The following is a 21,216-nucleotide window of genomic DNA, read 5'->3' as shown; positions in this document are numbered from 1 at the left end:
ATAAAGGCCATAATGGGTTAAAATTAAGGCTGTATTAGAATGCGAAATTACACCAAGAATGTATTGCTATGTCTAGCACAGTCTTGTGCAATCTTTGCACTGTAACGGTGCTAGCACAAGTGAAACATTCCCAAGAGTACTACGCGCCAGCCCTCATCATCAGTCCAACGCATAGACTGTAAAAACGTAGCCCAGCTGCACTAGCCCCGGAAGTGTGTCGTACGGGCGGCTCCGCTCCCTAATCGCCATACTTTGCCCGGTGGAGTGGAGCAGTAGAAGCACAGACAAACCAACGGTAAAACGGCAAAGACCAACTCAGGTAGTAAATTTTCTTCTGAAGGACATCTAGCCGCATATTCTGTGTCTTTGTAAATTATCTTGCTAGCCACATTGTCATGTTGTTGACCTTTTTTGTATTTAGCTAGTCAAGTGGCTAAATTACCTAGATTACTGTTTCGGCAGTATGACTTCATCCCAGTTTGACTGCTATTAGCTAGCAAGCTAAATTATGCTAGTACTGCCCTTATATTTCAACTGAAGCTGCATTCATCTTTGTTTTATTCAATAAAGTTGCAGTTACAACGGCGCTCGTTAGTCTCCTGTCTAGGTGCAATTGAGTGACCAGTAGTTGGCCAGCTAGCTAGACATATTCGCTCCTAACGGTGCACTTTTTATTGAGCTAGTCTAATTGTTTGGTAGATTGGATTGTAGCCAGTTTAGAGTGGCTGTCCTACTGGCTCGCTACTTCGCTAAGCTAGCTACCTTTCGCAGTTGCCAATTAGCTTACAAGCTACGACTTCTGCACACTTAACGATAACAGCTGCTACTTGCTGGCTAATTGCATATGCATTAAAGTTGAATCTGAGTTGAAACCAATACGACCAATATCTTTCAATGCATGCTTTAGAGAATTTTGTTTTTTTAGCCTAAAGTTGCACTTGTGACACCCGACATTATGAGATTCCGGTCCTTCCGTCTAGCAGTAGCCAAGTATTAATAATTGGGATGAATTTAACTACCAGAAAGGGAAATGTCATATTTAAATCCCTGCTTGTATGTGTAATTTTAATAAGTTTGTAATCCAAACATTTGTATTAGAACTATGTTAAAATATCCACCGACCAGCAGATTTTGATGGAAGCGTCATAGCTACCGTTAGCGGCGGCTGAGGATGAATCTGGGTAGCCTTGTTCTCTTGGCTACTTCCTGTAAGATATCTTAAACCAGCAAGAATAACGTTAAGTCGCATTTTATGTTGATACAAAATTGCACGCGTGTTATGGCCAACCCATGGATTTTCTGACTAGAAATAAGCAGCAAGACTAGAAATGTAAAGCTTCTTTCTTTGGTCGAGAGCGGACTTTGTTTAAGAAAAAAAACAAAAAAAAAAACTTGTGGCTGCAATGCAGGGTTTTTGCTCAAATTTCACTGCCAGAAGAATCGCACCTATCATGTAACAAGGGGATGTGATAACTGGTTGGTACGTTAAAAATTGATACAAAATGGCACCGGGAGGCGAACATGTGGGATTTAAAACCAATGGTGGATTGAATCATATAAACCAAGATATCAGAAACCACTAATCTTACGACTACCACGAAGACCGCGTGATATGGTGAATATGCAATGACTTATTTCCTGTGTCGGACTGAGCTTCCAGGCCCTTCTCTGCGGGCAAGGGTGGTGTCAGAAGGCCTGATGTGCCTTTTAAGTTCTGTGTCAACACCTGGTCATCTGCAATTGTCCCCTTCTCATTGGTACTTAAATTATGCTATGACAAAGCTCTAAACGTGGTGTTGTGTTGTTACAAATGGAAGTTCTTGTGCATTTCCCAGCCTCTGATTATTATTCTTTCTCTTTGATCTACCTCGATATAGATTGCTTTGCTGGAATTCTCATCTACCTATATCGATGCAGATGGAACCATTGGATCTGGAGCAATAATCAGATAATCTTTAATAATTTGTTAAAAGTAAATTTTGTGTCCAGTCGCTATCTAGATTAGTGCACTGCGTTGCAATGATATGTGATTATCCCTACAGCAGTCCATGTGTCAGGGCTTTCTGCATACCGGCATGCTGCTACATGTGCTACAGTGCTGCAGTGTTTGAGCATGTTTTCTCTAGTTAGGCTTCTGCATTAGCATACATTTCTTTACGCTCTAGAGCACACATGCAGTCGCTTGACAGTGGGGCATAGATTTACTGTATCCAGCTGTGCCAAGCGATAAATTCCTTTATTTTTTTCTTGAGATTCTCTTAGTGGAAAAGACTGTCCCTGAAAAGAAGCAGGTGTCTTCGGGAGCCACAGTTCACACTGCCAATTTACTCTGTTCTTGACCTAGAAAGGCTTGCCTGTGGTGCAGCAGGAGTCAGGCTTCCATTCCAGTTGTTGGGAGAACCGAAAAAAAAGAAAGAATCAAGCATATTACAATTCCGTTCCTCACGGAATATGGAAATGATTATTTCTGTGTAAATTGTTCCTGCTGTCATTTTGTTAAGTGGGGCGGCTGATAGAACATTCATTATTGCTTGAACCTTGGTTTTTTTCTTGCAGTTGGCTACTCTTCAAGGGTTCTGAATTTCTGTATGTTTACACTAGGACTCGGAACTGTACTGTCCTCTCAGGTCTACTTTTGCACTTGTTCTTGTGATTGATTTGCACTTTGTTGTACGTCGCTAAATGCCACGTAATGTAATGTAATGTAATGTAATGCTATTGGCAGAATGTGTATTTTTATTTAGTGAGACTAAAGCCGCTTGCTTGGGTTTACAGAAAGCCCATGGTGACTGCCTGTTTTCCCAGCATTGTGGCATTTTGGTGCACATTCCTTGACCTTGAAGTCTCGTATGCTTCTGTGGATACGCCAGCTGTATTACTGATGTGATTCATGGCAGTTGTTGAATATGTTATGGTGAAAATGGTGTGGAGCTTGCATATAGAGGGGTTGCTTGAATTTTGGAACAAGTTGGACAAGCAGGCAACTCAGCTTCCTAGCCCCTTATTTTCAGCAGTCAAGACATCGTTCAGACATGCACTGCCCCATTGAAGTAGCTTTAAGTGCTGTCCAGATGGTAAAAATGTGTTTGGTTAATTATACAGGCTTCAAAATGCCATAAATTCTTTAGTTTTTGATGGGATGTGGCCAACACTCTGACTATGTATGGGGAAGAAAATGACAATCAGTCAAACATTTCACAAATGCTAGTCATGCTGCAACTTTCACCACAATGCTGACTGCACTATTTGGATTGCATACACAGTGAGTAAGTTCATGGATCAATGTTATAATGGCTGCTATCATGTCTTCACAGATTTCAATGCAGGTTACCTGAGAAGTTAACTATCTTGCTGCCTGAAAATGAAATAAAATTAACTTTTAATTTCTGAAATGAATGAAGTTTTAATTTAGCTATAGATGAATTATGTATAAATGGAATATCCTGCCTAACCACTAACAGCTAGGGGTAGGTTACATTGGATAGAGTTCATTGGATAGAGAACTCTGTTGGCTGCTAATTAGAAAGTATGGGATAAATTTAATGGCCTACCAAGCTGATGTCTGCTACTTGGAACATATTCCAACTTGACATCTTTTTGTAATTAATCGATCAGCTTCAAAGGGCGTGAAAGTTTCACAGTTGATTCGGCAGAAGTCATACGACAATGGAAGGTTTATACCATTAAAACACAAGATTTTGTTTTTGTTCATGCTGCAGTATGGTGAATTGATTTGACCTCCTGCTGACTGCTTTCATGTGGTCCGTTTAAAGTATACACTCGTACAGTATTGTGTGTTTCATGGACATAACCTGAAGTAAGCCTGGGCAAGCAGAAAGTATTTGGAAAAAGGAGATAAAACCGAGTTTCCAAGCTCAATACTTGTAGCTAGATGACCACCTGTAGAAATTATGCTTTATTGCCTGGGTTAAAACAAACCAAATGTTTTGTTAGAAACATTTGCTGGTTTACTTTGGCACAATCTGTTCATAATGGTTTTTGCAATGCAGCATGCTACAGTGAGGAGCTGTTGAGGAAATGGCGGAATGTACAAATCAAGATGTGGGAGCCACGTAGTCATACTGCCATTCACTAAATTGAACACAGATAGCGGGACTGAGAATGTGTAAAAGTAAGTATAGTACGGTTATAATATTTCTGCTGTGCTTTACTCAGCAACTTTTCTGAGTATAAAACACTGCTATAAGAGTTTAGTTAGTGAGCTGATCAGTATCACCGTAAATGTAAATGAACTAGTTAGGCTAGCTGACTTTGTTTTTAAGCAGCATTTAATCTAAAGATGAGAAACCACTGTGAACCTTATTGAAACCTGGTATTTTCCTTTGCGCTCTCATTCTGCCACTTTTAAACCAGTTTGAAGGACACCGTCAAAGAACCCATTCTAGTAATATATTTTGCACGCAAGTGAAACAGCGGTAAATTAACCTGTTGTCTTTGGTCTAGCCTGGCCACCAACACTGTTGGGTTCATTCAGTGCTTCCTTAGTGTGAACTAGATTATTTTTCAACTGCTTGTATTGTCACATGAGTATGTGGCATGCCTTTGAGTGGAAAAATGTTATTTTTAAACGTATTTCCTGCTGTGCAGTAACTGAGTTTGATTGGGCTTCTGCAGTGTAGCCTAGTGAAACACATTAAATGCTCATGATTCAATCGACGCGCCCACCTCAGAGTGGCTTGAGGTATGGACTGACAACAGTGAGGTGTACACTAAACAAACTGTCTGTTCAGCCCCTGGTTGTTTTTGGCTTTCACCATGTAATCCTCAATATACCACTGAATGAATCAGTGGCTTATCCCCGCTTCTGCTGCATGCCTATCATGTGGCTGTGATTTTGGCTGGCCTTTTTTGTTATCTAAATGGAGATCTGAACCTCCCATTTCCACTCGACTCAGCTGCACCCCAAGTCAACCAGTGACTGAATTCTGCAGTGATTTTCCCGCAGCCCAGGGGCATCAAGAGAAAGTAGGCTTCTTTATTAAAAGCAGGGGTCTCCAATCTTATCCTAAAAGGGCCGGCGTGGGTGCAGGTTTTTGTTTCAACCCAGCAGTAACACACCTGATTATACTAATGAACTAATCGTGGTCTTTAATCAAGACCTAGATGAGTAGAATCAGCTGTCTTAGTCCTGTGCTAAAACAACAACCTGCACACACACCGGCCCTTTCTGGATAAGATTGGAGACCCCTGATTAAAAGCGTCTGAAAAGTTAAGAGTCTGAAAGTGTCTTCAGTGCTCCTCAAGTATAGTGGTCATAATTGCTTTAGTGATGTTGCATCCATACTTGCTAATCTGAAAATATTGTTCACCAAATCTATTGTTCACATGAATGAGAAATACATTGCACAGTGAGAAGCTGAACTAATGTAATGTACACTTCATCGGAGGTCATGTTAATGCAGAATACTGCATTTTTCACGCAGAGAAAGAGAGGCAAAATGCAGGAAAGGAAATAGATATTCTAAGATATTTGTAACAAAATTACAATGGACAATGACCCGAACATGAACCACAACACAATAATTACTCCTGTTTATTTGAGCCAATCGTCTTCAGCATCTGACATTTGTATTATTTATAGATACGTTGATGGCTTTTGCGAGATTCAAAGATAGAGTACTTTTGTATGCGAAGTCGAAAACTAGACCGTCAAGCTCTTGGTCACTTTTTTTAAGATAATACTTTTGTATTATCTGCCTCTGTCATCTCTGCATTGTAGCCAACTAAAACTTGGGAACATCATTTAAAAAAATAAACTCACTGCAGTAAGCTTGTCCTCTCTAAAATGTGCATTCCAAATGACCTCCTCCACAACATTTTTCATGCTTGCTGTGGCAATGTTGCTACCATCATAATATGTGCAGGTGCTGTCTTGTACATTAACAGGTTTGTTTCTAGTGCACATCCTAGTCAGTTTGATGATACTGCCAGAATCAAGAGAGGGAAGGTGCTAGAAGGCAGTGAAGATGAATGGCATGAATTTCAGGATGAGATCAGCAGAGCTGCGGCACAATGGCTGATGCTGTCCTGCAGATGCCCTGGTGAAGAAGATGTACTCAGTCACTTTTGCACACGCATAATAATGTCTTTCAAATGTAACAATGTTTGGCAAATATTAAGCATGACAGCTGGAGCCCTGTCCTCTTCGATTCAAAGTCTTTGTACTGTTGGAATTTTAAGAAGAATGATTCTTTTTTCCCAAAATCACGAGACTAACTCATCACTCAGCATTAATTGCAAGAAGCGCATAAACCCAACCGGTCAATGAAATGCGCCAGTTTCAGAGATCTCCAGAAACTAGTTAGACTTCTCTACTTGTGTTCCACTTCTTTCTCCCGTGAGTCTGTGGTGTTTGACTGAAAACGAGGCTCTCATTGCACACATTGTTGCCTGCTTTCTATTGTCCTACATTTTTGTTAGTCCATACCATATCAATTAGGTGAGAACCATCAGCCCTGCTGTGGGGTAGCTTGAGTGTATAATTGAAACTAGACCGTAAAGTGAAGCATTTCTCTATATTTCAGGCTGACGCAAACAAGTTCCCAGTTTCGTTTCAGCCATTAATACTGAATGTAAAATTGACAAAACATAAAATGTTATAGGGGCTACCTTACCCTTAATCTTAAAAAAAAAAAAGGAAAAGGCTCTTTTTGCTATTATAGGTGCCCTGTTTCCAAGGGAAGCGGTCGGATGGAATTTGGACGCAGATCCAAAGTCTTTAACTGAGCTGAACAAGCTTGGTAATCTTTCAGCTGTGATCTCAGCACTTCTATTCATTTTGCGGTTTATCCCACAAGATTTCTCACAGGGTCTTTCCAGTGCCTTTTATATTTAATTGATTCCTTCCTGGCCAGGGAGAACCCCTTCTCCCAGCCACTGTTGTGCATGAAAATCCCAGGAGATCAGCAGTTGCAGAAATACTCAAACCAGCCCTTCTGGCACCAACAATCATGCCACGGTCAAAATCACTGCATCATATCTGCATGATTTTATGCATTGCACTGCTCCCACACGATTGGCTAATTATATAATCGCATGAATATTTAGGTATACAGGTCTTCCTAATAAAGTTGGGATTGTTTCGTGGTATGGTTTATCAAAAACACACTCGGCAGAAAATGCACTCCGTTTAGATGATAAAAACATTAACATATTAACAGGTTAATATTCATTTGCATATCATTTGGTCACATGCATATACACGTGTATAAACACACTTCTTGTGGCTACATTGCAAGTTTTATTTTTGAAAACTGCGGACTTGCATCCACTTAAATTAGTCTTGTACACCCAAGTGACTTGTGTGCAAGGTAATGATCGAGCAGAGTCAAGAATTCAGTTTATGGAGCACATCATTTCATGAGGGATATAGTTTTGAAAGTCAGTAAAATTTCATGTTCTTCTAATTATTGTACTACAAGCTAAAAATTTTATGAGACTGACACGCACACACACCTAGTGAAGAGGTGGAGCTATTGTACTTAGTGACAAAGTCCTCAGTCTCATTTCAGAGGCAGTATTGTAATTACGTAACACTCTACTTCTCAGTTCCTTGCTTTCCCTGTCCTCTAACCTCCCTGTAATTAACAGTTAATTGCTGCTCAGACACACCAGTGCTCCTTTTTGTTAAAGTATTCATGGTGGAACTCTCCCTATGTGAATAATTCATTTGTGCCCAAAAAACCTTTCTGCCTCTGTGATCTTTGTGACAGAAATGAATGTTCCTTTCCTATCTGCAAAGACTAACACTGATGCACAACACAGTTAAGAAATAAATTATCAATTATCATTCAAAATTGTATGCCTTTTGCAGAGGCATCATTTGCAGATACGTTTCCCTGGGGGAAAGAAATGAAAGCTTTTTATACGATTACAAGGGCAAGCCAAATAAGTTATTCATACCTTCAAAACAAGTCATCTTTACTAAATAATGGTTAGAAATGTATACCCATCATGCAGGCTTCGCTATAATTTAGCTCCTGTATAGCTGTAGATTTGTAGTAAATGGAGTAGGTAACTAATTGGCTATTCTTAACCGACAGAAAGACAGTTATGCAAGTGACAGTGGACCAACCAAATCAGGTTAACTATGCTGACTGGAGTAGACACTAGAGCACAAAGTGGGAAGAAGCCAGTCGCTTCATTAATTTCCCAGTTGACTCTGAGCTCTCTAATCTCTGCTAAAACCCCAGGCCTGCTTGGTAACAACACCTTCATTTGAATTAATCTTTAAATCCAACAGTCGTGCTGCACAGGCTTCCCTTCTCCTTATATTTTTGTGAGATTAATTGTGCGTCTGTTTGTACGTTTCGCACCAACCTCAATGAGTGTAGTTGGTAAAACCAATAAAAATAAAATGTGCACCAGGATGGGTACGGCTAAAGCCTGAATCAGTTTGTCACAGTGTCACTGTAATTGGGGAAACTCTCATTCCCTGTAATGCATTTATTCTTGTGGAGGGATGTTTTATTTCTCTCTATGAACCAATTCCATTTCTTTGTTTCTTGTGGAAGACTAAGCACATGTATTGGTCATGACTTGTCTCTTAAACCTGTCCAAAGAGAACTTGGAACTTTCACCGAAAATTCTACCAATATGTTACTAATAACTGCCTATTTGTTTTTGGCATCCATTCCCCACAGAATTTCTGTGTTTATGTTTTGCATAGCTGCTGGTTTTCGGTTTACAGTATGTTTATCCTGACAATCATGGCTGAAAAACCAGTTTACTGGCAGTTGTTAAATTATATGACCCGTCGAATTTGTTGAAAATACTCTACATTTTGATAAGCAAAGAACAGTATTCTTATCAACCCAACCTTTTGTTTCTTTCATGCAGGCACGTGTGTGTGCAGTTCTGTTAATTTGCTTTAAAATTATAGGTATTGACTGCCTTTCCTATCCCATGAGAGATTCATTAGAGGATAAGGATGTCTGTTACCTGGCGGTAGATGTGTAAGCTTTGCCAGTATCTCAATCTCTTGAGCGGCTGATCATTCAGTTTGAGAAATTGCACTGTGCTAATTCTCCCAAGGGAAATGTTTTGGTGGAAATTGCTGAAATGAAAAGGGTGAGTGCGGTTGTTTATTGATCTTATGCAGAACGGCCCTCGATTCCTGGGCGGCTTTTGGTCCACTGTTCCGTGTTCAGACAGGCTCCCTCTGACGAGGGTGTTCCGTGACCTCTGGATTTGTGGAATTCCAGTGATCTCCATGTTCTCAGTGCCCTGTTCAGACAGGTTCGAGAGGGCTTAAAATATTTTCACACCCTTGCTGTAGGGGCATTGCTCCCTGTTTCCCCCCAAAAATGTTCTTTCTCTAACATCACCAATTCAAACCTAGGATGTCCTACGAGTAGCTGTGGCTTCACTGCAAGGATGTCAGTCGGTTATAAAAAGGAAAAATGTAACTGAATCTTAAAGAAGTTAATGTAATCACTTCACAACAAATAGGATTAATGGCAAAACAAATTTTTTTTTTTTTTTTTGAAAGAAGACACGACACAGGTGGGCCTGGACCAAAATTGGTACATTTGACATTTTATTTCTGAATGCCAACTGACTTATTCAAGGAAATATCTCAATTAAAGCAAATATTTGTTGAACTATTAAAATGTTTATCCCATCAAAACAAATATTATTCAAAAGTACTTAAAACAGCTCACAAACAAATTGTTTGAAAGTGTGGTGTGTATATGTAGTTAAGAATTTTTATTTTTATTTTATTTTTATTTTATTTTACTTTCCAAACTGTAACTAAATGAACTATTGAGTTTTAACCACTAGTTTAGACTGAGGTTGAGGGGGACTTTGAATGAGGAGCTGTACCAATCACAAGGATGAGTTTAAACCTCTAAATTCAGGCTATTTGTTCAGCAGCTGCGTGCTCAATTTCAGTTACAGCTACTTTATAAACAAGAAATTTGTAGAAATTTGCATTCAAATAGTTTAATTTAATTTAATGCAATGGCATTAAAATTACGTTTAATTAAAATACAAATTTTACGTTTAATTTCAGCAATGGCATTTATATAAAGCTTATGAAAATGTACACCAATGTTTTCGGGAAATAATAGAAAGTAACTAAGAGTTGCTTTATGATGTATCACACTGAAGTATTGCCCTTGGTCTGAATCTGGATACAAGATCCTAATAGCTTCTGACCGCAAATTACACCGTATAAGTGCCTAGGTGGAAAATGTCACACAGCCTCTTGTCTTGAACTGGTGTTTACACAGACGGTGAAGGCTCTGTTGTTGAGGACCACAGATGAACTCATAATGGATCACTGGAAAACACTTGTGTGCGCGCACACACACAGGGGCCAGGACGGGTACTGTCTGAAATCTATAACGACACTTAAAAGTCAAACCTTTATGTAACAGCTTGTGCCAAATGCATATCAGGATGATGGAGAAATGCACATGACATTTCTTTGTAATTAACAAACTATTACTTTTCTATGAACTATGATGGGAGAACAAGGATTGCACAATTATGGGTTTAATAAATTCAAAATAAAGACCCTAGTTTAACAAAGGCACTAGTTGCACAGTGCATATATTAGAATACTTCAGTTGATTGTGGTTAACTGAATCGGTGTGCTCTAACCACACAAAAAAGCATTTAGCCATTGCATAGCTTGAACTTCTGTCTAATGAGCAAAGCTATGCCGTGCTTGAGATCTCTGCTGGCACAGACAGACAAGAATGGTACTTAATGAAGTTGCATAAACATTTGTCCAATACAATCCAGTTGTGTATTATTGGATGATAGCGTATCCATAATTTACTGCACGAAACTGTTTATTTTTTAGTTTTGAAAAACTGGCCTTCATTGCCGAACTTCCTCTCTTTGTTACTTTAACAAACTGACAGCACTAATGTTTTCCGGAATGTGTCTGCGGGTAAAAGGAGTGTGCCTACATGAATCTACACGTCGGCCTGTGCAGCCATTATAGTGTTAATGGGTGCTGTTTTTCCTCAATTTAAGAGGCTCCCATATTTGGGAATGCACAGTACACACACTACAGAATTAGGCATGTGTTGCTTGTAAGTGGGACAAGTGTCAAAACCACTCACTAATTAGCTTTGCTTGACGGTTTTTTCATGGAGAAAAATCAGCCGGTGTTCACAAAGGTTACCGTTAGATTACTGGAGATATAATACAGAGCTCTGTTCAGTCATAAAACTCAGTCAATCCTGTTTCACTTAGAGTGCAAGGCCTGCCAACATTTGTTCCACTCTGTGCAACACAAATAATGATCCAATGCAAGGCATAACAGTAAAAATTCACTGGAAAAGAAAATGGCTAAATGTTTTGAGCAGACCTGAAGTGTTCTGAAGTTAAGGACGTCTCGCTGTCCAAGTTCAGACCTTGTTAGGCCAGGGTGATCTGTTCCCTCATTTGGCATAAACACAGCCCTTCCTGCTTTTGTAAAACCTTTCAATGTAGCCATGATTGAGAGCATTTTCCAGCACTTCTGTTCTGGCTGTGGAACAGAAGTTTGCACTGCAGATTTCACAATATTATTTTCCAGTGTTTTGCAAGTCTTCGTTTTATCTGGGTTGCGGCTGTATCCAAAATTCAGTAAAGTAGATGTGTTTTTTTTTCTGTTTGAGAAACACATGTGCAGGCCAAACATTTTGCTTCTAAAAATGTAAAAATGTTTAATATCTTTAACATCAGTGACACCAATCTTTCAAGAAGCTGTTTGAAATGCAGACCTCCAAAACTGATGGAACATTCATAGCTCCCTCTTTATAAATGTATATTTCGAAAAATACCTTTGTTACGGAGTATGGAATTGTGTGTGTTTGTGTGTGGGATCCAGTTGGAGGATATTCGGTCATTGAATCCAAACAATCTCTGATTCCAACTTGGATGTTCGTAGCAAGCAACAAATGCAAATATTTGCTATCAGACAATATAGATACTTTTTTATGGGGAAATGTTGACTAAATGTACCATAGCAATTGCACAAAAGGTAGTATACAAGTAATAAAAGGAAAAATATAAGGACAATATTGGGACCTGTTATGTGTTGTATGTTTAATTCTGAGTTAATGATTTGCTTTATGATGTAGGCTGCCTTTTATGAATGTGCAGAATATTGAAACTGTTTGCATCTTTGAATTTCACCAGCATCCTGCAGCCATGGCTAAATAATGAGCAAGAGGGGAAAGGCCTAAATGAGGGCAGGAAATGATGGGACTGTGGTCCTTGGGGACTGGTGCTAGAGTAACGCTGATTAAGATAAAGGCCTTCATTCAGACCCTTCCCTGCAGTTGTCCCAGTGCACAACACTGCATTATCTACTCTGACCTCAAGAACAGCTGTGTCCATTACTGGCCTGACCAGCACCGGTGGCAGGGGGGGGGGTTAGTCATGACCGAGCAAGCTCTTGCATGTTACCTCGCTTAGTGGCCCATCTAAGTTTTAGTTTCAAAATTAAATTATGTTTAGTTGGGGCAAGAATTTGTGTCCTAGGCCCCACTTAAAATGTTTTGACAACCGATTTAGATCTGCACAGCTGATTTGGCTTGGCTTAGGTTCGCAATTCTGAAAATGTTTGCGCAGAAAATATTTTGTCATTTGGCAGACGCTTTTAATCCAAAGCGACTTACAAGTGCATAGGTTCTACCATAAGTCAGAGCATCACATCCAGAAACTAGCAAAATACACAGGAAATGCTGTTCTAAACATAGTTGTCATCAGAAGTCCTTTTTTTTTTTTTTTTTTTTTTTTTTTTTGGGGGGGGGGGGGGGTGTTAGACAAGGATAGGGATATCAGGAAGGAGGGGCAGGGGAAATCAGGAGGGAGTACTAAGGTAGAGTTTGAAAAGGTGGGTTTTGAGTCTGCGTCGAAATAGGGGGAGGGATTCTGCTGTTCTGACAGTGGTAGGCAAGTCATTCCACCACTGAGGAACCAGAACGGAAAACAGGCGTGAACGTGCAGCTCGACCACCACTGCTCCTGTGTATAGTTTGTATGTGGATTGTAAACACAGGTGTGTTTTGAAAAATGATTGCTACTATATAATTTATTTTTTTGTATTCCCTAACTCAACAGTCCTTCGTCATATCTCCTCTATGGTTTGAATCCTTTTCTTAGCTGTTACTTCACAACTTCTCTTGTCCGAAAGTCACACAAGGCAAATATCCTGTATTACTGGAGTGCGTGTAAAAATGTAATGGATGTGAGACTGGATAAGGCTGATTGTGGAAAGGGAGGTTAGCTCAAACCTGCGTCTATTTGCCTCCCTCCCAGAAAATGGCTGAACAGGAGCCCACCTCGGAGCAGCTCGTAGCCATCGCAGCCGAGAACGAGGAAGAGGACCGGGTCAACTACCGGCCCCCTGCCCAGAAGACCCTGCAGGAGATCCAGGAGCTGGACAAGCACGATGAGAGCCTCCGCAAGTACAAGGAGGCCCTGCTCGGGGCCTCGCCTGTCGCTGCTGGTGTGTGCACACTTATGCTTTGTTCCTTTATTCACATTTTGTTGTAACACTTGAGGTAATACTAGTGTGGGCCGCTAAGGCTGTGTGTCTTCAGTGCCAGGAAAACGAGTCTTTTGGGTTCGGTCTCAAAATAAACTGGTCTGTGATTAAGATGGGTTCTGGCTCTCACGTCGTCGGAGGGCTGACCTGATGCCGGCCCTGCGGCGTGTCTTGGGGATGGAGATGGGGAGGGGGTGCTTCTTTAACAGGCTGCCGTCTCTGGAGTGCTGGTGCTGTTCTTAACAGTGTGTCGGAGGGTGACATAGGTTGCACTAACGAAACAGTAGAAAACGAAATCACAGCCAGTTATTTGTACTATTTGCAAATAAAATAAACAATCGGGATTGCTCCAAACTGGTTTAACCGAAGCTTCTAGACTTCTAAAGGTTTTTAAAAAATGAGTTTATTGTTAATGGTGTGTATCTGTACAGCTTAGGAGGTTCACCTTATTGCAACAGTTCGAAGAGGATTGTTTCTGCTGAATGTACTCCAGCATTTGTCATTTTGAGCTGTGTTTTAAATGTGCTCAGAAGCTTGGTGATGGTTATGCATGTCTTCCCAGCTGCAGGCTAGGGGTAGTGGTTGAAGAGCAGGCCGGTGGTATCTTGTTCATTTGTCGTCAAACCGTCCATTTTACATGATTTCCCTTTTGTTCCTTGCTATTGGCCTTTGTCCCTGTATTGCCTTATGCTCCTCCCGGAGCTAAATTCAGCTATTATTTGCCCTGTGTGATTAGCGCCCTGGTACCCTGCCAACCTGCACTGAGTAATAATGGTGGTACACTTTAATGAGCGGTGGTTGTGTTGCTGACGCTGTTGAACTGGTATTGTTGCAGACCCTGCAGCTCCGAACGTGGTGGTGACACGTTTGACTTTGGTTTGCGAGACAGCCCCGGGCCCCCTGACTCTTGACCTGAAAGGTGAGTGAGACTGTGTGGCCCAAGAGGAGACCCCTTCCCCTCTGTGAAATGGAGGCTAAACCCCCAGCCGAGGGCAGCTTTTTTATGCCTGTTGTACATATAGGACAACTGTTCAATTGCTGCTGTGCCTTATGGTCAATATTTATGCAAATCTACCTTGACTGTGTTCAGCTGTTGGCAGGGAATCCTGACTCATACAGAATGATGATCAAAAATCCAGACCTAGTCCATTAAGGCATTTTATCTGCAGAGAGCCCTTTCTTACTGAAGGCAGAAACCTGAGTTCTGTTGATCAAACACTTATTCAACAGGCTCCTAGAGACTTGACTCATGGGCGAGTTCTCTGCAGATAAAGTAACAGGTAGAGGAAGAATAATTATCATATGCAAAGAAAAAGGCCAACTGGAAGATGCATACATGGCGTTCTTGTCCATATTAAGTTAAGTATAATAATCCATCCCCTTGGTCCGACTCAAATATTTGCGTGCCAGTGCATTTGGACAAATGCCTTGGACAACTCATGCTCAGGGAAGCCTAGGTTTTCTGCCACAGATTGGCCTTGTCAGCTCTTCCTCAGCTGAGATGCATTTTGCTGTTCTGCTTCTGTTCCATCTGCCCTCATGTGGATGATATTGGAAGGACAGACTGGCAGCAGCTCAGACTCTAGCAAACTAAAAAGTGAATTACACTGTCACAAGCAGAATGGTAGCATGCTGACTGGCTGTCAGTTTGTATACATGTGTATACGTTTACTTATTGTATCCACCATTCAAACAGATGAAGTTGCATCTTTATATCTACAGACTATTCAGATGTAATGGTCACATTTAAATTACCACAAATTCAAATGCACCATTACAAGATTTTCCTAAATATAAAATTCACAAAAGATGATATCTGCATGTGTCTTATTTTCTCAGTTGATCTCCACATGTAGCCAGCAAAGCAGCTTAACAGAGTGAGTTGTATCACGCTTTCATTTTCAGTGTATGTTTCTGTCTTTTTCTTAAAAGCAATTTGGTCGCATTTAGCCTTCATTAGTCTTAAGTTTTTAGGTCCAGAACTAAGCTCAGTTGTAACAGCAGAATGCAGGCCTCTCTTGCACTATACTAAGGATGAAAATCAGAACATTGGCTATGCAGGCCAGGTTGTACTCCATAGTATAGCTTTATTTGATCCTCTGTATATCTCTCCCCTTCTCAAATAGGAGACCTTGAGTCTTTCAGAAAGAATCCTTTTGTGCTGAAGGAGGGAGTGGAGTATAGGATAAAGATCAGCTTCAAGGTGAGGGTGGAAGTCGTCTGTTTTGTAGTGGAAGTGTTATGTTAAAATTTAAAGTTAATACAGAAAAATATGCTTTTTTAGTGCTTTGAAATATGTAGGATTAATTCCTGTTTCCAGTTTCTGTTATAAATTCTGTAAATTGTGTATTAAGCAGTGGTGTCTTCATCTAATGTTAGACAGGACATTTATGCATTTTTGTTGTGTGTGCATGCATGTTCGTTCATACGTGCATGCATTAACACATCTTTGCATGCAAACACTGTAAGTAGATGTTCGCAGCAGAAGGACCTGGATGCATCTTTTGATCTAAAACAGACATAAATGATGGTCTGGAGCAGCACTGATGAGTAATGTGCCTTCACAGGTGAACAAAGAGATCGTCTCAGGACTGAAATACGTTCAGATGACCTACAGGAAAGGAATAAGGAGTGAGTTTCTGCCCTTCCCCCGTTCCCTTGCTTGTGTATGCTGCACGCACCACTGACAGTCCTAGAGACGCCTGTGTTTGATACGTTATTTCCATATTTCATTACTGTGACCTCCATTACTGCTATTGTTAAGAATTTTAATGATTGAACTGAAGATATGGCCTTCAGCAATGCCAGTGTAATGTTGGCACAGTGTTGCTAAAGGGGGTGAAGGCGGTGCATGGATTTGTTGATGCATCCTGTTAATCGATAATGATCTACCCAACTGTGGAATATCTTATCTATATTTAAACAGTTTTTTGTTGATTCTACATTATGATAGCCTTACCCGTTTGGGTAACTGAATAAACCACGGGAGAGCCAAAAGTTATGATGTGTGGTATTTTTTAACTAGAGTTTATGAAATTCAGTGAAATGTGAATAGATTTGTACTTTCTCAAAGAAGAGGGTCAAAAATGCATTTTATTTATTTCTGTGAGCTGTAAATGTTAATTCAACACAGTCTTAATTGGGCCATACTTCATAACCCCCATTGCATGCGCTATGATGAAAGGAAAGTTGGGCATGATTCGTATTTTTCTACCATTGTAGAGATGGATCACTTTTCTTGCCTACAGCCTTGTATCCTATATCCTATATGGGCTCTGGATTAAATGTTTGCATGATACTGCTTAAGTATAAAATAGCAATCATATTTATTTCCTTCATTTAGTTTTGTGAAACTGACCAGATTATGTAATTCCACTTGTTCTTTTTAGTGGCATAGTCTACTCTGTTACATATTATTAAACCTTTTGAGTGGCAGACTCTGCTACTGAACTCCACTGTGGGACATTTCCTCTCTGACATTGCGCTGTGGGTGTCACTGTCTTACACAGCCTCGTAACTCATCTACCACTTTCCGTTCTGTAATATATAATAAGCTGCCAGCAGCAGTCACCCTTAAAGGTTGTGATAGTTTCTCGTGGGTCACATTCAATGAAATGTGAATGAAAACGGGTGTTCTGATCGATCAGGAGTGACTTATTTTGCTCGCTGTACTAATGGTGATTAATTCTCCTTCTCCCCAGTTGACAAGACCGATTACATGGTGGGCAGTTATGGGCCACGGCCAGATGAGTACGATTTCTTGACCACACTAGAAGAGGCCCCCAAGGGCATGCTCGCCCGTGGCACTTACAATATCAAGTCCTTTTTCACTGACGACGACAAGCATGACCACCTCTCCTGGGACTGGGACCTCAACATCAAGAAAGACTGGACAGAATGAAATGCCTTCAGAAATACCATCATTCCCGCATTTCTTTCTTAATCACCATGTATTCCCTCCTCCTTATCCCCCTTTTCACTGCTTAACTTCCGGTAGTGTCAAAGGCTCCTTCTCCGCCCGTCCAGCTTTCCTCAGTCTACTGCTCCATACACACACACACACACACACACACACACCCTCTCCATCCAGTCACACGTTACACTGTACTGTACCTGTCTTTGACCTGCCCTGTATTCTTTGTGCTGCTTGAAGGGATAGCACCGTCTCCAGCCGCCAAAACCCCTACATTCCTAATCCCCTCCTCCACGCCGTCTTCCACAGCCCTGAAATACGCAAGTGGAAAAAAAAACACAAAAAAAACTAACAAAAAAAAGATGTACAATCCATTTTTTTTGCATATTTGTTTAGACATAACTGTTGAATTAAGGAAAAAAGCAAAAGCATTGTCACTTATAATTTGGCATGGCTGTTATTAATCTCCACAATTTTGTTATTCTTCTATGTTAATACCCTTCTCCTGTCTTCTCTTAACACATTCCTTTTCCCTCCCTACATGTTTTTTTTAAATTATTTTTTTTTAAACCAAGATCTGCCTTGTGAAGTGTTGAGTGAATGAATGATAGCTGCTCTGTATCAGCTGCTTCCTCCCTTATAACACATTCACATTCCTGTATTCCTTTGGGGTTGTGGGCCAAACGAGCGTCAAAATGGAAACCAGCTCCTTCTGCCTTAGCCCGAGTGATCAAAACAGGGACAGACATGGATTAATGTAGAGATTAATGTCGAAGTCCAAGGGGTTGAAGATCTTTACACAGCTATTGAGTTCCTTTAGGATGGGGTAAGATTGTGCTAGTGTGGAAATCAGTCAGCGTAACAGCCAATGTCTGTGAGTTCTGTTGAAGCCTATTGGAGGTGCCAGCTGAAGAGCAGCTTGAGCCCTCTGCCTCTAAAGACAGCTCTCTCACTGGGAGAGGGTCACACAGCCTTTACAGTTTACTGAACACAACCGTCCACTTGCAAACTTGACAAAAGCCTGTATGCCACTCTCCCTTTTTATTTGTTTCCCAAGCTAGACAGTCAGTAGCTATTTATCCCAGTGATTCGTTTCCTGCAGCCGTGTGGCCTTAAGGGTGATTCCTGTTGTAAAGCCAATAATGTCATGTTAATTTTTGCCTTAAATGTTCATGTGCCCCCCCACTGTTCTGGTGGTTTAAAGGCCCTCCGCCCCTGTTTTTGGGTAAAAGGACCTGCCTAGTACTGGAGAATGTACATTGGCTAAGTCATCTGCTGCTCTAGACCACAATGTTGATTACATTGACTACAGACACAAATTGGTAGTGCATCCTCATGACAGCCTTCTGCCGTGCAACACTAAATACTAATAATTCATGTTTATAAAATGTTTATCATAATTTGAGCTTGCGCAGCCTTGATGTTGCTTGCAAAATTGACTGGTCAGTTTGAGTAGGCACGAGATGGAGTGCATATCAGGTGGGATTCATTTCAAATGGGGAAATGACTTCTCTGGATCAGCTGCTTCAGCCCTGCAGGTTATCATAAGCTACCCTCCAATTCTGCCTTTTCCTCTTAAAAATGCAGATACTGTATTCGCAGGGTGGATAATATTTGGCTATCAGTGATGATTATTTTCTTGTTCAATGAAGTTGCTTAGCTGTCTCTTGAGCAGATTACTTGAGTATGTATGTTTGCGGTGATCTGCAGTTTGGCTCTAGTTTGCCTTGCTCTTGGGACGTTAGTACCAACGTCTGTCTGACTGGAAGATTGGTTTACCAAAGCTAATTTGTTGGCCAGAGTTGCTTCATTGTTCCCTGTGAAAGTGTCAGGTGGCCCCTCCCTTTTTCCCCTTGCGGTTTAGTTTTCTTTTCCTGGACTGTACATCCAGGCCAGTGCCTGTTTATCACAGGTATGCTGTAGGACAGGGACCAGTCCTGCAAAGACTTGCAGCTGTGTAACCCTCTTTACCCCCTCCCTTTATACTCTCATTCTCCATTATACTAGATCATTGTTTCTGTTAACAATTCATTTTTTGTTTTTGCTTGTGTGCTTCTTTGTGACGCCTGGAGATTATTCTGATCGTGATAGTTCTGGACAAGCTGTTTACCTGTGTCAACATTAAAGTGTTCAGACTGGAAATCAAGGCCTCTGTTCTTTTTGCTTTCTGAACAGTCGTGACAAACCAGCGAGCAAATCTCTCGCGTATCTGGCAGGTAGACATTTTGAATTTTTTCCAGTTTTTAAAAAGTTCCACATTTATTTTTCTTAATTTTTTCTTTATTTTATTTACTATAATAGATTAAAAGGTACATTTCTCTCGGATGTAAAAAAAATTCATAAAATTAACAAAGGAAAATATATATATATTTAATAGAATAATAAGTAATCACTGTGACTTTTGAAGACTGACCCCGTTTTAGTTCGAAAATTCCGGGATTGCATTTTAATCTGGTTTCTGTGTTTCTCACTCCACAGTTTTGTACGGTGTTAAGTTGACTTGCTCGCTTTAAGAACTCAGTGTGTAGCCATGGTAAAATCTTATTCGCAACTTATTTTGAGGAAACGTTAGCTATGGCCCCTAAAAGAAAATTTAGGACTAGCGCTTAAGGGCGGAAGAAGAAATTGGAGATGGAGAAAAGAACACGGGATAAAGGTATGATTGTTCGTTGAATATGATTGACTGACAGTCGTTTTTCTTGCAACATTAAAGTTGTGTTTTTGAACGAAACCGACCATTGCCACAGCTAACAGACACATTTTAACACACCTAGGTAGGATTGTAAGCATCAAGTATCTTGTTTGAGGCCACCAAAATCCACATTTAAGTGCCTATTACTGCCTAGTTTTAGCAATTAATGGGCTCAGGGATTAATTTAATATTTTATTGTACGTAAATATTGCTGTTTTACATTGCTGAAAAAAGGCAATTGTTTAAACTAAACATTAGTGAATGCTTGAAGATCTAATACACCGCTATTGCCAACAGATTTCCAATTGCTTTCTACAAACTCCAGTGAAAACACAAAGAGAACCATTACAGAATTGGTATGGATTTGAATGCAATCATTTATTTTCACAGGATTTAAATCGTTGGGATCACTGACGGCAACTATGAAATATACAGTAGAACTTCTATGGGAGTGAAATCAATGATGATGTTTCGCAACACTGGGAAAAGACAGGTTCCACCGAGATTTGAACTCGGATCGCTGGATTCAGAGTCCAGAGTGCTAACCATTACACCATGGAACCTCCGTTAGCCATTTTTCGTGGCTCATAGTAATTGACATGTCCCATGGCTCCTTCCTAACCAAAAATTATCCAATCACGTATTATACTGTCACATTTATTTGCAACATTGGAGAGTTGGAATTGTATTATTTCAAAATATGCTAGCATATTTTCCAAACACACAGTCTGGGGTTATTGTCTTGCTGCAGGACAAAATGGCCAGATTAAATCTGCCTGTACTTCCAAATGAATACACGTTTATTTTCTACGTTGATATTTTGTGAACACGACTACTTTTTCGTTAATAACGTTAATTGTGAGCGTATGTATAACATTTTGTAATCTACCTGATAAATTATCCAGTAATCGTCGAGCTAGAGTTAAAAAAGTGTAATGGGTAGCTCTGGTAATATTATAAATTATTTGAAAATTCACGTCGCATCTTCCAAATGCAAGCTGAAACAAAAGATTATCTACCACCCCAGATGGGACTCGAACCCACAATCCCTGGCTTAGGAGGCCAGTGCCTTATCCATTAGGCCACTGGGGCTGGA

General features: G+C 40.4%; 1 protein-coding gene and 2 non-coding genes across 4 annotated transcripts; 1 reads left to right on the top strand and 2 right to left on the bottom strand.

The window, feature by feature from the left end:
• Window positions 1–67: 67 nt before the first annotated feature.
• Window positions 68–19,570, top strand: LOC133122554 (rho GDP-dissociation inhibitor 1-like). Of its 2 annotated transcripts, none has more exons than XM_061232584.1 (6): window positions 68–319; window positions 13,287–13,476; window positions 14,351–14,434; window positions 15,642–15,718; window positions 16,083–16,146; window positions 17,217–19,570. In XM_061232584.1, the coding sequence occupies exons 2-6, from the start codon at window positions 13,290–13,292 to the stop codon at window positions 17,414–17,416; spliced, it is 612 nt and encodes a 203-aa protein (XP_061088568.1). In that variant the 5' UTR covers window positions 68–319; window positions 13,287–13,289; the 3' UTR covers window positions 17,417–19,570. The 2 variants fall into 2 exon arrangements, with proteins under 2 accessions (XP_061088568.1, XP_061088567.1); XM_061232583.1 differs by lacking the exon at window positions 68–319 and adding an exon at window positions 1,441–1,615.
• A 1,041-nt stretch (window positions 19,571–20,611) lies between these two features.
• On the bottom strand, window positions 20,612–20,683 carry trnaq-cug (transfer RNA glutamine (anticodon CUG)). Its single transcript has one exon. It is a non-coding gene; the product is annotated as a tRNA-Gln (tRNA).
• A 456-nt stretch (window positions 20,684–21,139) lies between these two features.
• Window positions 21,140–21,212, bottom strand: trnar-ccu (transfer RNA arginine (anticodon CCU)). The gene has a single exon. It is a non-coding gene; the product is annotated as a tRNA-Arg (tRNA).
• Window positions 21,213–21,216: the final 4 nt, after the last annotated feature.

Source organism: Conger conger, chromosome 2 (assembly GCF_963514075.1).
Source record: "Conger conger chromosome 2, fConCon1.1, whole genome shotgun sequence".
Classification (NCBI taxonomy): domain Eukaryota; kingdom Metazoa; phylum Chordata; class Actinopteri; order Anguilliformes; family Congridae; genus Conger; species Conger conger.
This window is presented reverse-complemented; position numbering and strand designations above follow the sequence as displayed.